General features: G+C 43.0%; 1 protein-coding gene across 3 annotated transcripts in view; it reads right to left on the bottom strand.

The window, feature by feature from the left end:
• Positions 1-12,915, bottom strand: part of camsap1b (calmodulin regulated spectrin-associated protein 1b) — a 28,176-nt gene that overhangs the window by 2,702 nt on the left and 12,559 nt on the right. Inside the window, exons 5-18 of one of the 3 annotated variants that reach the window (XM_039803044.1) lie at positions 11,966-12,046; positions 11,478-11,510; positions 7,615-7,756; positions 7,210-7,349; positions 6,410-6,506; positions 5,792-5,948; positions 5,260-5,345; positions 5,044-5,128; positions 2,547-4,812; positions 2,037-2,173; positions 1,732-1,946; positions 903-1,005; positions 638-750; positions 281-399 (exon numbers count right to left, since the gene is read on the bottom strand). In XM_039803044.1, the coding sequence (XP_039658978.1) occupies positions 281-399; positions 638-750; positions 903-1,005; positions 1,732-1,946; positions 2,037-2,173; positions 2,547-4,812; positions 5,044-5,128; positions 5,260-5,345; positions 5,792-5,948; positions 6,410-6,506; positions 7,210-7,349; positions 7,615-7,756; positions 11,478-11,510; positions 11,966-12,046 (3,774 nt within the window). The remainder of the gene's footprint in view (positions 1-280; positions 400-637; positions 751-902; positions 1,006-1,731; positions 1,947-2,036; positions 2,174-2,546; positions 4,813-5,043; positions 5,129-5,259; positions 5,346-5,791; positions 5,949-6,409; positions 6,507-7,209; positions 7,350-7,614; positions 7,757-11,477; positions 11,511-11,965; positions 12,047-12,915) is intronic. The other 2 variants (XM_039803046.1, XM_039803045.1) reach the window with 2 other exon arrangements.

The raw sequence follows: 12,915 nt of genomic DNA, 5'->3' as shown, positions 1-12,915 counted from the left end.
TGCTGTTATGGAGGAGATACTGTACTGTACAAGTGGAAAAGTGTTTCCCACCTTGGTACCACAACAATGGACCAGAGAAAGTATTTTGTTATGTTGCCAAGATAGCAGTGTCACCAAATTTAATGTTAGAAAAGAGTACAGTCAGACACACTGGTCACACGCACAGCAGAAGCAAATTTGTAAAAAAAAAAAATAGGTCTCAAACTGAGTTCATTTACACAGACACAGTGCCTTTATATAAAGATGACTTCATATGAACAGATATAACAAACTACTCTACCTCTAGGATCTGGTTCTTCTGAGGCTCATTGACCTTTCCTGCCAGGCAGCAGTGGGAGATTGCATTGTGGATGATTGGCTTATTCGACTTGGAGCTGGGCTCCTTGAATAGTTTGGGACCTAAAAAGGAGGAAACCCAGTTAGACCACATATTTATTATTTAACACATAACATAAACATAACACAAATAATGAGTCAGTCATGACTACAAATCAGCTGCGGCTACGATCCGTTTATTGTGTTCTAAAAATTATGACAAGCAACACCGTGAAATGGACTGGCCACGTTGATTGTGTCCTGACATATTGATATTTTTCAATGGATGAGTGAAAGACCACAACTACTGGTCTGTACTTACCGGTATATTCAGCCATGGAAGCGATGGAAGATGCCGTGGAGCCGTTGTCCCAGTCTCTTTCGGCAGTTCGACTGTTGTTACGGGTGCCTGGAAACGACTCCACTGAGTCACAGCTGGAAGACATAATGAAAGGGAAGTACGGGTTGAACAATAAATCAAAACGGAAAATACTATAAATACTGCAAATCTTAAACATGGACAATGCGCAGATTATTCTTGAGCACAAGCTCACAAGTAAACTAAACTAAATTTGCAAGCAATTTACCGCTGAGAGCCAGCCCCTCCCGAGTTGACGCTGTCAGCCTCGTTGGTGGCAGCAGAGGCCAGAGACAGACTGGAGCCTGATTGGGCGTTGCTCAGGTTGTCAGCTATGTGAAACACAGAGGACACTTTCAATTATTTTGTAAAAATGACTAGATACACAGCTGAGACTTTATCCACAGGACATAAACGTTTGCATCTTTTATAGCAGTTGGACTTCACATACTTCATTTTAGATGCCTATAAAACAATAAAAATGAATTTATCCAAAATATCAAACTCAACATAGGATTTGTAAATATAGTTACTTACAGTTATGGGAAGATTAAATGATAATAATTTTAATAATATAAAATGATGACAGCAATAATGAAGAACAGGGTTTCCCAGTGTACATAGTTTAATCGAGGTAGCGCGCCACTTAGATCTTAAGGTACCTTACATCCGAACAATAGAAGAAATATGGCTTTTGCTGTGTGAAATACGGTCTCTTTTTTTATTGTTGTACTTCATACAGTCGTTTTTATGATGTTAGCATAGGTAGTCTTTGTTTCAGACGTGGTGGCCCAACTTAGAATAAAAAATATAAATAAAAACACTGCTGGAAACCCTAAATAACATGCTCAATATTTGATATTGACATTGGTGTCAGAAATTAATCTCAGTCATGTTAGTATTAATGTGGTATTAATAACCGTAAAATAGAAAATGACTTTGAGTCAGCCAATGTGCCGGACAGCTCAGTTGAAAAAAACAAATGAAGCGCAATGTGCGGAGACATTTAAACAAAAGTTTACCAGCTAAATGTCAAGCTAATGATGTAACAATCTTACGTGTGGAAGAGCCCTTGGAGAAATTATCGCTGGAGGATTCCTCTCTGAAGACAGACTTGGGTCTGTGTTTCTGCTTCGGTTTGGGGGTTTTGGGCTTCACGAGGCCTTGTTCCTCCAAAATCTCCTGCTGCTTCCTCCGCAGATACTCCTGCTTTATCAGCTCCCGCCGTGTCTTCTCCTCTTCTTTACGCAAGCGGTCCTCCTCCGCCTTCCGTCTGGTTTTGAAACAAAAACACCTGCATTTTAGCATTTTATTTGGAAGAATAACGTCTGAATCCTTTGCCAACGTTGGTAAAGCAAGTTACCTGGCTTCGTCTCGTTTCAGCTCCGATTCGGATTCTAGTTGTTGTTTACGGAGTCGAGCCTCCTCGGCTTTCTTCTGCTGCTTCAGCAAGAACGCTGCTCTCTTCTTAGCAAGCTCATCCTCCGCCTTCTGCTCATCCTACAACATGCAAACAGGAAACCTGAATTTAGTGCTGACATGAACGACTAGGTTGATCATCAGAAGTCTTTTAAGAGTGGCTTAAATAAGACAAAAAAAAATTGCTAATTTATTATGTAGACGCTGGTAAACTGAAATGGGATATTTCAGATAATCACAGTACTAAATTATTTCATAGATTAATAAAAGAAACTGATGGAAGAGATATCAATATCGGGGAAAAAAAATCATTAGGAGCACCCCTACTTTAACTAGTATATCATCATGAACCATTGCTATTTATGATATCATCATCATCACTGTAATAAAATCTAAATGAATAAATTAAAGATTTAATAAATTAAATATTTCTGTTTTCATGCAAAGGCATTACCTTGAAGAAGAAGCCCATGCCTGACCTCTGCTCTCCATCAACTCCTTCCGTCGTGGTGTCCTCGGCAGCCTCCTCTTCCTCCGGGGCTTTCAGCTCTGACAGATCGACCTCAATCAGGTGGGATTTGTTGCGCTGCACCTCGTCTGATGGTATATTCTCTTTCCCTGAACCGTCTGAGGAGTTGAGCTCAGACTCTCTAAGGGTGCTGGACAGGCACCCGTCAAAGGACACTTCTGGGGCAGCCACGGCCTTCAGGTCCACGCGGGTCGGCAGGCGCATGTTCGCCTCATCGTGAAGGCGGAAGTTGGCGCTCCGAACGTGGCCTGGCCTGTCAATTGTCTCTCCTGCCGTGGGGTTTCTGAGGCCGTCGACCTGGTCGGCCCTGGGGGACCTGCCCCCAGCTAACTGCCTTAGGTGTGGTAATGTCTCTGACCCACTCTGGGTGGGGGTGAGGGTCCTGGAGGCCTGCCAGCTCTGCTCCTTGGATATCTTTAGCTCTGATGGTTTGGACCTGGAGCCCCGGCCCGAGCTCAGTTTGGGGGGTTTCCTGGTAGGAGCGGTGCCACTGTTAGAGAGGTGCTCCACAAAGTGAAAGCTTGCCCCCGCCTTTGAGTCACCATTTTTGCCGCTGGTAACAGGAGGAGGTGGGGTTGCACCAGAGGGGGACTGTACATTCTGTTTCATCAACATCTCCTGCTGCAGTGACAGCTGCATCATTTGTTGCTGGATGCTGCCGATCGCGTCGTTCAACAGATCGATGGAACGGCTGCACTCATTCAGGTCCAACTCTTCTTCTAGATAGAAGCTACCACTGGTCCCTTTCTTGTCTGCTTTTAAGGCACCTGGCGGGTTGGATGCCGCCACCACTTTGTCCCCTCTGAAGGCATCCACACACATATCATCTTTACTTGACGGTGCTTTCTCCCCGTTGAGCTCATCTTTAGACACGTCAGCTTTAAGTGGGTTGGGTAAAGTGTCACTCTTGCCTCCACCTTTCTTTACGATGTTCAGAAAGGCTGCCTTTCCCAGCTTCTGCCTCTGCCTCGCTGACAGCACTTCCATCTTCTTCTTCTGGTGCTCAATGGCACGTCGTTTCTCCTCCAGCTGCATACGGAGCTGGACAATCTCAGAAGCCAGTACATTAGAACCACCGCTACCATCACCTGTACGAGGGCATCCTCCCAAGGGTGAGGAGGGGCTCTGGTCCCTTTTAAGCCTCCAGGAGGAAGCCAGGGGCCCGCTGCTCTCAGACCCATCTGGAGTGGTCCTTTGGGAGCTGGAGGCACTGGAGCGCAGGTCGTGGTTGCTGCCAAAGCGCTGCTGCTGGGCTTTGCGCTCAGCGAAGGAGGTCATGCGTACACTGCCACTGGCCATGCTGCTTGCCTGGGACTGAGCACTAAGACAGGGGCTGGAGCGACCGCTGCCACCATTCATGTCTTTGTCCTCATGCTCTTTCACATTCATGTCCTCTTGGAGTTTGGCGGATTCTTCTTCTTCTTTATTGAAGGCTTTCCTGTGCCAGTTGGGGTCTTTAGTGGTAAAAGCTTCATCCAGATCCTCTTCATCCATGTCTTCAAGCTCAGCATCCAAGCCCTGGTCAGACTTTGGTTCTTCAGAATCTGAATGAAGGTAGAAACCCCCAGCTGGCTCTCTGGTTGAGGGGTCAACACTGCTGGTAACAATGGGGCTGAAATCTGCCTGACCCTGTTGAGGCTCCTCTGACAAGTCTACCTGCTCACCCGGAGGAGTAAAGGTTTGGTTCAAGCTGCAGGGAGCTTTCCTACGAACGGCCGATGTAGATCCATCTCCTCTGCGTAGAGAGCCCCTTCCTGAAGAGTGGGGCGCCTCACCACTCTCCTCCTCCTTGTTTAGGCATACAGACTTCTCTTTAGCTGTTTTGATCACAGAAGGCATCAGTGGTTCTAGGTAAAAGCTATCTGGGTCAGGTTTGGGTCCTACTGTGGCAGTTGCTTGAGTCCCGTCAACCCGTTTGGGGATGACTGGACCATCAGTCCTGGCAAGTGCCACCTGAGTTTCTTCCTCGTCCTCAATGTTGACGTTGCCCAGGAGGCTGTGGCCGTTGACTCTGCGCATTGCAGCCTGTGATGGCTGGTGGACAGAAATCTGGTGTTTGGGTGTGATGGCGTTGGACGCCAGGCTGTCCTTACTTATGGAGCGAGCCAGACTCACACTGTCCCCAGAAGCAATGTCTGCATCACTGTCTGTGGCTGATTGCAGCATGTAGGGGCTCAATGTGGACAGTGGTCTGCAGAAGGAGAGCGCGGGAAAAAAGCTCAGACATAAAGTCAGCACGAGATATAGCTTAATAATACATGGAATTTGTAAACTTTCTACATAAGTTTTGTTTAACTTTTATTCTTTAGGCAACTTTCTACCACTCTGACAGAGCTACAAAAGTTCTTCCAAACCGAACACATGAGTACAAACTGTTGTTTTAGAATAAAGCTCATTAAAGGTTTTTAAAAACTTTAGGTACCTTTGCCTCTTGTCGGGCCATGCAACAACAGAGCCTCTGGGTTGTCCGTCCATCTGAGTCAGGGAGTTGGAGCGGTTTCTAAGACCTAACGAGAAACGCACACAAACAATGACTACGTATAACAACAGCTGCTGGTCACAATCATATAATGACAAGTTGAACACAAACCTGTATCTTTTGTGGGCAAGTAAAGGGTGTAAAGACTGTTGCCCTTACCTGAAACATCTTCTCCTTGCTGCTTTTGTTGCCTCTGTCGGAGAGGCAGGAGCGGGTGGGAAGGACTGAATGTTGGACCCCCTTTACTAAAAGCACAAAAAAAAGCAGGTTACAAAATCATTCAAACAGAAAGTATTTACTGGATTAGCCTGAATAAAGTACACAGATTAATTTTTCCCCCAGCCAAATGGATTCAGTTATCTTTCAACACAAAATACTTTACCAGACAACAGACTAGCAGTTGGCCTGAAAAAACCCCAAATGACAGTTCAGTTCAACTTTTAGATAAGATAAACCTTTACTTCCAGTCTCCCACACAAACGCCAACAATGCACACACACAGACAAAGAGCAATAATCAGCTTAACTTTGAGCAAATTAAATTTGGTGAGATGAGAAGAGGGGTAGAGGTAACATGAGAATGAAGGTCAGACACTGCTGCATATGTACCCATCCTTGTAGGGCTACTATAACTGGTTAGGAGACAGGATCATGATGAGGTGGAATGAGAAGGAAAGTGAGAGAAGACTTACAGGGGGTCAGAGTCTTCAGGGTGCAGGAAGTACCTGTTACAGACTTCAGGACTGCTCTGGTTATCGGCCACACCAGGGCTGGCCAGGAAGCTGCGCTTGGTGGCATTGGAAATAGGCACTGATGGACGGGCACTCTTGGGCTGAGCTATGGCTCGAGCTGAGGAAAGAAGGAAGAAAGAGGTGCCTATCATGTTAATAATCGCAGTGACTGATGCTGGCTATCAGTAGAAAGCTCAACCAGTGACTGACTGGGATTTACTTCCAATTGTGATCCAAATAAAAAAAACAGACACAAGACAATGAACACATAAGAAAATGCAACTTCCATTGATGTAAATAATCTTGCTTATGAAGAAAAAACCCAAAACAAGGTTAATATAATAGTTTCTAATGAATGAGATACTTAATAAGTACAGTAAGTTGTGACATCAAGTTACTCTAACTATAGAATGAGTTATTTGATCTACATTGAAGGACACTTCATTGTAAAATGGAATGTAAAAAAACTGGGTACTTATTATTCGTCGCACTGTAATTATGTGAAAACTGTTCAGTCTAAACTGTGTCTGCACTTGATGCATTTTGTATCCAATGTAATAATCACACGAGGATGCTTACCATCTTTAAACTCTTGGAGATCTCTGGGCTGGACAAACTCTGGCTTGACAGTCTCAAACCACCAGAAGAGCTCAGCAATGAACACCATCACATTGTGCTACATAGACATCAAAAGAAACATTTTACAAAAACTTGAATATAGACTCTTGACATATAATAGTAACAGCAAGAATTGTTATCCCCACCTAATACAAGTGTTTTTTTTATTTTTTATAAATCTGTTAAGCCAGAGTTTTCCCTGGATTTTTAGAGCGCTTAAGCGCAAATGACATCATCTCAAAATGATTTGCATAAAGCTTAGTGGTTGTTAAGGAAGAGATAACTAAAGTAAAACTTGGAGGAGCAGCTTGTCACTAAAATGAGAATAGCTGGTCCACATTAGGTTAGTGAGCCTGTGCTTAAGTTGTTGCTAACTTCTGAGGTAACCCCCTTCACTCTCTTTAAATCAGCAGGTAGCAAGCAAGACACAGGAACTTGGCTTGGGTCTTGAGGAGTTGTAGCATTTATTCACACACTGCACTGCTAGGTTCACAGCTATAAGGTTACTGAAATGTTACTCTCGTTCCGTGCTTCGACTCAACCAGATCTCCAGCTCTCCACGTTGTTTTTACATTCATACGCTTAGGCGGTGCGCAAAAACACTTAGGTGATGCGCCTAAGCCGCATAATGACATGGAAAACCTAAGCAGGTAGTAGTGTCTGTTGCTACCTGATATAATAGCTGGCTTACTCTACTACAAGGTTAAATGTACATTTTTATTGCAAATGTTTATGAAAACACAGCATGTCACTTTTTGTACCTTGAGCACCAGCGGCGAGTAGAGCATGTCTTCCGTCGTCAGATAGAAACTTTTATTCAGATACTCGTTGGAGAACTCTTTGAGTAGCCGGATGTTGTACAGGCTATCAGCGATGGAGGGGACTTCCTTCAGGCAAATATCTGATCAGACAGGGAGAGAGCAGGTCAGGATACAACTCAATGACTTGATGGCTATAAATGTCACGCTGACTGCACTGGGACAGTAAGCCCTGTGCAATTGCCAAAAATAGTATCACACATGGATATTAAATTCAATAGGTTAGCAAAATAAACTTGATGCCCTTTACGGAAAGATTCTTTGAGGGCAACTGATAATTAGTGGGATGTATCTATTGAACGTGGGCATGCGAGTGTGTCAAAGTGCGTGCATGCAAGCACAGCATACCCTCCAGCTTCATGAGGTCTGGGCAGTAGTAGTTGACCACAGTGAGCATTGCAGCTCCGTCACAAACATCCCTCATCAGGTCTTCCAGCAGAGGGAAGAAGGGCAGCTGTCGGCCTGAAGCATGCTCCCGACGATACCGTACCTAACCACCAGGGGGATAAGGGTTTAATAATAACAAATTTAAAAAAAAGCAACAACAACACACCACCATGGTTCTACCGACGAATGACGAGACATAAAACATCCTAAATGCAATGACTAGTGTCACAAGTACAAATCTCTTTTGTTGTGAGATTCACGTCTGCTAGTCAAGGCATATATTGATCACGGATGTTTCGGCTTCAGTTAATGCTAAGGTTCTCCCCCGGAGTTTCAAAGCAAAAAATATTTTAAATATTACGTTTGTTTGTTTTTATATAAGCTGATACTCCGCTTCAACTGATCAACAGCAGGTTTAGTGTAATTTCCAAAAGAAAATAATGACAAAATAGTTTAGGGAGAACCCTGAAGACCTGGTTAACTGTGAGGAGATGGAGGTTGAAGTGTTAGAGCAGTGATATGAACACAGAAGTGGGAAGGCGGCTAGCGGTGGAAGCCGGTCAAACTAGGCAAAGTGACCCAGCTGACTGGGAGGGAAACTGGGGTAATCACTGGCCCACTTATGGAAAATTAGTGTGTGTGAGTGAGTGAGTGAGTGAGTGAGTGAGTGTGTACAGGAACTCACTCCCCCCAGATGCATTAATTTTGGATACATACTCTATACAGCTGGTAAGGATAGGCATTTTCAGCATTTATTTGAGTTTACACAATTCATTTATCAATTTGAACAAGCACTAATTAACTAAATACAACAGACTTGAATGATATAGGCTAAACATTGTTACATAGGCACCTATTATATAAACTAAAAATGGAGATCAATTACAGACCTACATATGATTTGGAGCATCAGAAATAGACCGCACAGGATGCCAAAGCAGACTGTACCAACTGGTAGTGCTGCTTCTAACTCCAAAAGATTCTGCATGACTTACAAATACTCACCTTATACTGGTAACACCGCTCCCTATGTGATGACTAACCAATATGACATTATCTGTGATACTTGTAATAAAAAATAAATAAATAAATAAATAAAAGTTAATCAAAGTTACTTAGAAATGCAGATCGAATTAGGCAAATATATTTCACTAATATATCTGATTTATCTATTTAAAGATATTTGCATCACATGATGCAGAAGTGGGAATGACAAATAACGCCGATATTAGTTTATCGCAGATGTATCTGTAATTGTGTAATGTCGTTGATAAGAAAAAAACTGCAGTACAGAAATACCAAACTAGGCTTGAGGTCATTTCAAAACAGTGTCACCATTACATAGTTTGTCCACCGGAAAGCACCGACAAGTTCATTTGCTTAGTATGTATCTTGGACACAATTCTTAATTAAAAAAAAAAAAAAAAAAAAAAAAAAAAAAAAAAGACATATGTAAGGAATCTCTATCAAGATTGTTTGTTTATGTAATGGGTCTATGTTAAAAAAAAACAAAAAAACTATCAGCCGATATAACTGATTTTTTTTTCAAACTCTCAAATATCAGTATCTGACTCAAAAATGCAGTATGAGTCGGGCTATAGACTCCAAGAGAAAACTTTAAACCCTTTAATAAAGAGACCAAAGCTTTATTTTCAACACTAACTCAGTGTTTTCTCTATGTTGATTTGAAAATGGTGGCCCGCCACGGCAAAATTTCTGCCGCCATGGTATCAGAAAGAGGGCACACGCACAATGTACAGTAGTCGCGGTTGCCTTTTAAAAAGGAACACGCCAATTTATTGGGAATTTAGCTTATTCACCGTAACCCCCAGAGTTGGACAAGTCGATACATACCTTTACCGTAACGCTGTCTGACGGGTCCAGCGGCATCAGCCCATCACAGAACATGCAGGTGAATGGTTCCAGTAATCCTACTGCTCCGAATGTTCCTATTTACATGTTTTGATTTGTAGAGTCACAGCATGTACAAAAAAACAACGTAACATGAGACACAGCCATCTTCTAACCGTAAACAAAACCGGGAACTATATTCTCAGGCAGAAGAATATAGTACTTGGGCGGAGTGATATGCTCGCAGCAAGCCTGTCTGAGAATATAGTTCCCGGTTTGTTTATGGATAGAAGATGGCGGTGTCCCATGTTACGTTGTTTTTTGTACACGCTGTGACTCTACAAATCACAACATGTAAACAGGAACATGTTGGCATTATTTTGTCACAATTCGGAGCAGTAGGCTAGTTGGAACCATTCACCTGCAGGATCTGTGCTGGGTTAAGCTAATGCTGGAGCCGTCAGACAGCGTTACAGCACGCACGGAGATGAGAAGGGTATGTATCGATTTGTCTTACTCTGGGGGTTACGGTGAATAAGTTAAATTCCCAATAAGTCGGCGTGTTCCTTTAAATGATCCTGCCTGTTGGAAAGCCTGTCCACGCAGGTGGACGCGATACTGCAGTCTGATGTCGGTTGAGTGAGCGGCATGCGCTTTGATGTCCGTTTTAGAGAGGCAGCGGACTTTATTGATTCCTTTTCTTCATTCCGTCTGGTTTGTGCGCTCGTGAGGAAAACGTGAGTATTGTACATGTGGAGTTTGTTGTGTGACACCATGCAGGACAAATATATCTGTATAGTTTAACTATTCAGATCAAATTTATGGCAGGAGCCTTATTTTCCGTTCTCCACAGCTCGTTAGAGTCTACTTATTTAATCATCGCCATTAATATGTGATAACGCCGGTTTATATCACACTCTCTGTGTGCTCTGAGTGTTTATATTTTAAAGTTAACTTTTATAATTGTTGTTGTTCGGACAGACCTGCCCCCACTGCTAAAAATAAAACCCTAAAAAGGAAAACACTGCTAACTGAACAAACATGCCAAACCCTACCACAGGTCTGGTGTAACTATGAAAAGACTATGCACGATTTAAAGAAAATCAATCACAAACAGCACAACAGATATTCATCTAAATAACTTACACATGTATAGCATTTCCTTAACATTTACTCTGATGCATCTACAGTGTATTGGGAGGATATTCCATAAAATTATACCAACTGTTCTGAGGCAGCTTTTGTTACAAGTCACAGGTGAAACAACCAACTAAACTTAAGGAGCTCTACTACAAAATAAGCTCTACTGTACATAAAAAGGGACTTCTCCTGACTAAGAGGGAACACTGTACCGCTTCGGAGAGCTCCTCTGGCTCCAGCATGCAGTGGGCCAGCTCGTGCATGACATCAGGCTGACACACACACAAGAGAGCAGATATATACTGTCAGAGGAGACCGTGTGCACAGAGGAAACGGTGTTTGAGAGCATAAGAGAGAGACCAAAGGGGGAATGACAAAGCAGATCAGTGAGAGGAGGTGGCCAGGGATGGGACTGCAAAGCAAAGGAGAGGTATAGGCATGGATTTCCTTTCATTCTCACTGGGCAAGCAAATACCATACACACACACACACACACACGCACGCACACACGCACAGCGGATCCACTTGGCCTACTTGAGCTTGAAATGAGATAGCACATACTGCGTAGCTAGAAGAATATATTTTGAACACTTCACCAAAAGGTCAGAATAACCTTACACATATTTGCCACAAGGGGAATAAACAAAAAAAACAAAAAAAAAAATCAGCTTTCTCCCCCTTGCTGACACACTGGCTACAAGCAGCACAGAATGAGCTTGAATGAGCCATGGTGGAGTGTGCACGCACATCAACACAGAACTTTGCGTGCAAGGGGGAGAGAGGAAGGAAATGGGGTTATGGGGGGTTGGGGGGGGGACTGGCATCCAACTTACAGGGACTAGCTTCCAATACCATTTGGAGGGAGACTATCCAGTTTGCAGGGATAAGAGAGGGGAGGGAGGACAGGTGAGGAACAGGAGCAGAAAGATTAGCAGATCAAAAGGCCACAGACAAAAGGATCTGATCTGCTTCAGGTTTAAACAGAGAAAAAGACAGCAGGGTCAGAACAACTCCAAAATGTCATGAAGGAGAAACATTCCTTATTAAAACTAAGGATCCATGCCGTTGTCTTGAACCACATTTTTGCTAATAAAAAAGCTGTTGTGGTGATTACACCTAGATAGACACTAATGAGAAAGAGTTTTTTTTTTGTTTTTTTTTTTTAATAAAAGGAGTTCTAAAGGTCCACAAAAGCCAAAGATATGGAGCTACTGGAGGAAATGTGTTGGCCTTTTTTTAGCTCTGGTATTTTAGGTTTTTCTTCCTCAGAGAGGTCTCTCCTGTAAAAGAAGCAACTGGAAGACACTGTGAGTGGCTTTACCTTTTGATGGCTGGGGGACTCCAGGGGGTGGTGTTTGACTTTGTGCTCCCTTTCTGTAATCTCCCTCATCTTCATGTTAACCTGCAGAAGAAATAAGGACATATTCAGTATGTTTACATTACTCAGAGAAACCAGGTTATGCAGATAATTGCAAAAAAAGGGCTTACATGCTCTGTAGTAACCATGCTCTGTAGTAACCTGGCTAATGTAAATCTGCATATCCATGCAACAGGTCAGTGATCACATTTTCTCCCCTACCATCAACCCTATTTTGGAAGATTAGCCACCTTGTTATTTTTTTCTTCTTCTTTAGTATATGTTTGTATCAGAGCAGACAGACAGCACTTTCTCACAGCGCAAATGTGTCTGAATTTTACAAATAGCAGTGCATTTAGCCATGGAAAACGAGTTATTTCTGGAGGCTAGTTTGTGCTAGTCCAACAAAACAAAACGTTTGATACTTTAACCTTTAGCTCTAGAAAATTGTGATGGACACTTATCAATGCTTCCTGATATTTTATAGGCTCAAAATGGAATAGATTAATCAAAATGTATCATGACTTGAACTAACGCCATAAAAACTGTCCATTACAAACTGACACATTCCTTCTCCCGGACAGTGATGGTGTGGGACATCATGATGATTAATGTACATACTCCATCACGGCTTTAGCTGCCTCAGGCCTTCAACCCATTGAAAGATGAATGCAACATGAGCCTGAGCCTCTTGTGTGTGCACCCGATCCACACATCTATCTGTTGGCCCATCTCTGAGCACCAGTGACATACAGGCCTCAAGAAAACAAGTGGGCCACTGTCACTTATAATGTTAGCGTGAAAGAAATTATTCAACCCAAATTGTGCAGAGTGGCAGCCTAGGGTCATAATCAGCTAGACATCTAGCGAATAAAAAGGCTGGACTGTGCAAGATGTATGAAACACTGTTGCTG

Source organism: Perca fluviatilis, chromosome 6 (genome assembly GCF_010015445.1).
Source record: "Perca fluviatilis chromosome 6, GENO_Pfluv_1.0, whole genome shotgun sequence".
Lineage (NCBI taxonomy): Eukaryota > Metazoa > Chordata > Actinopteri > Perciformes > Percidae > Perca > Perca fluviatilis.
This window is presented reverse-complemented; position numbering and strand designations above follow the sequence as displayed.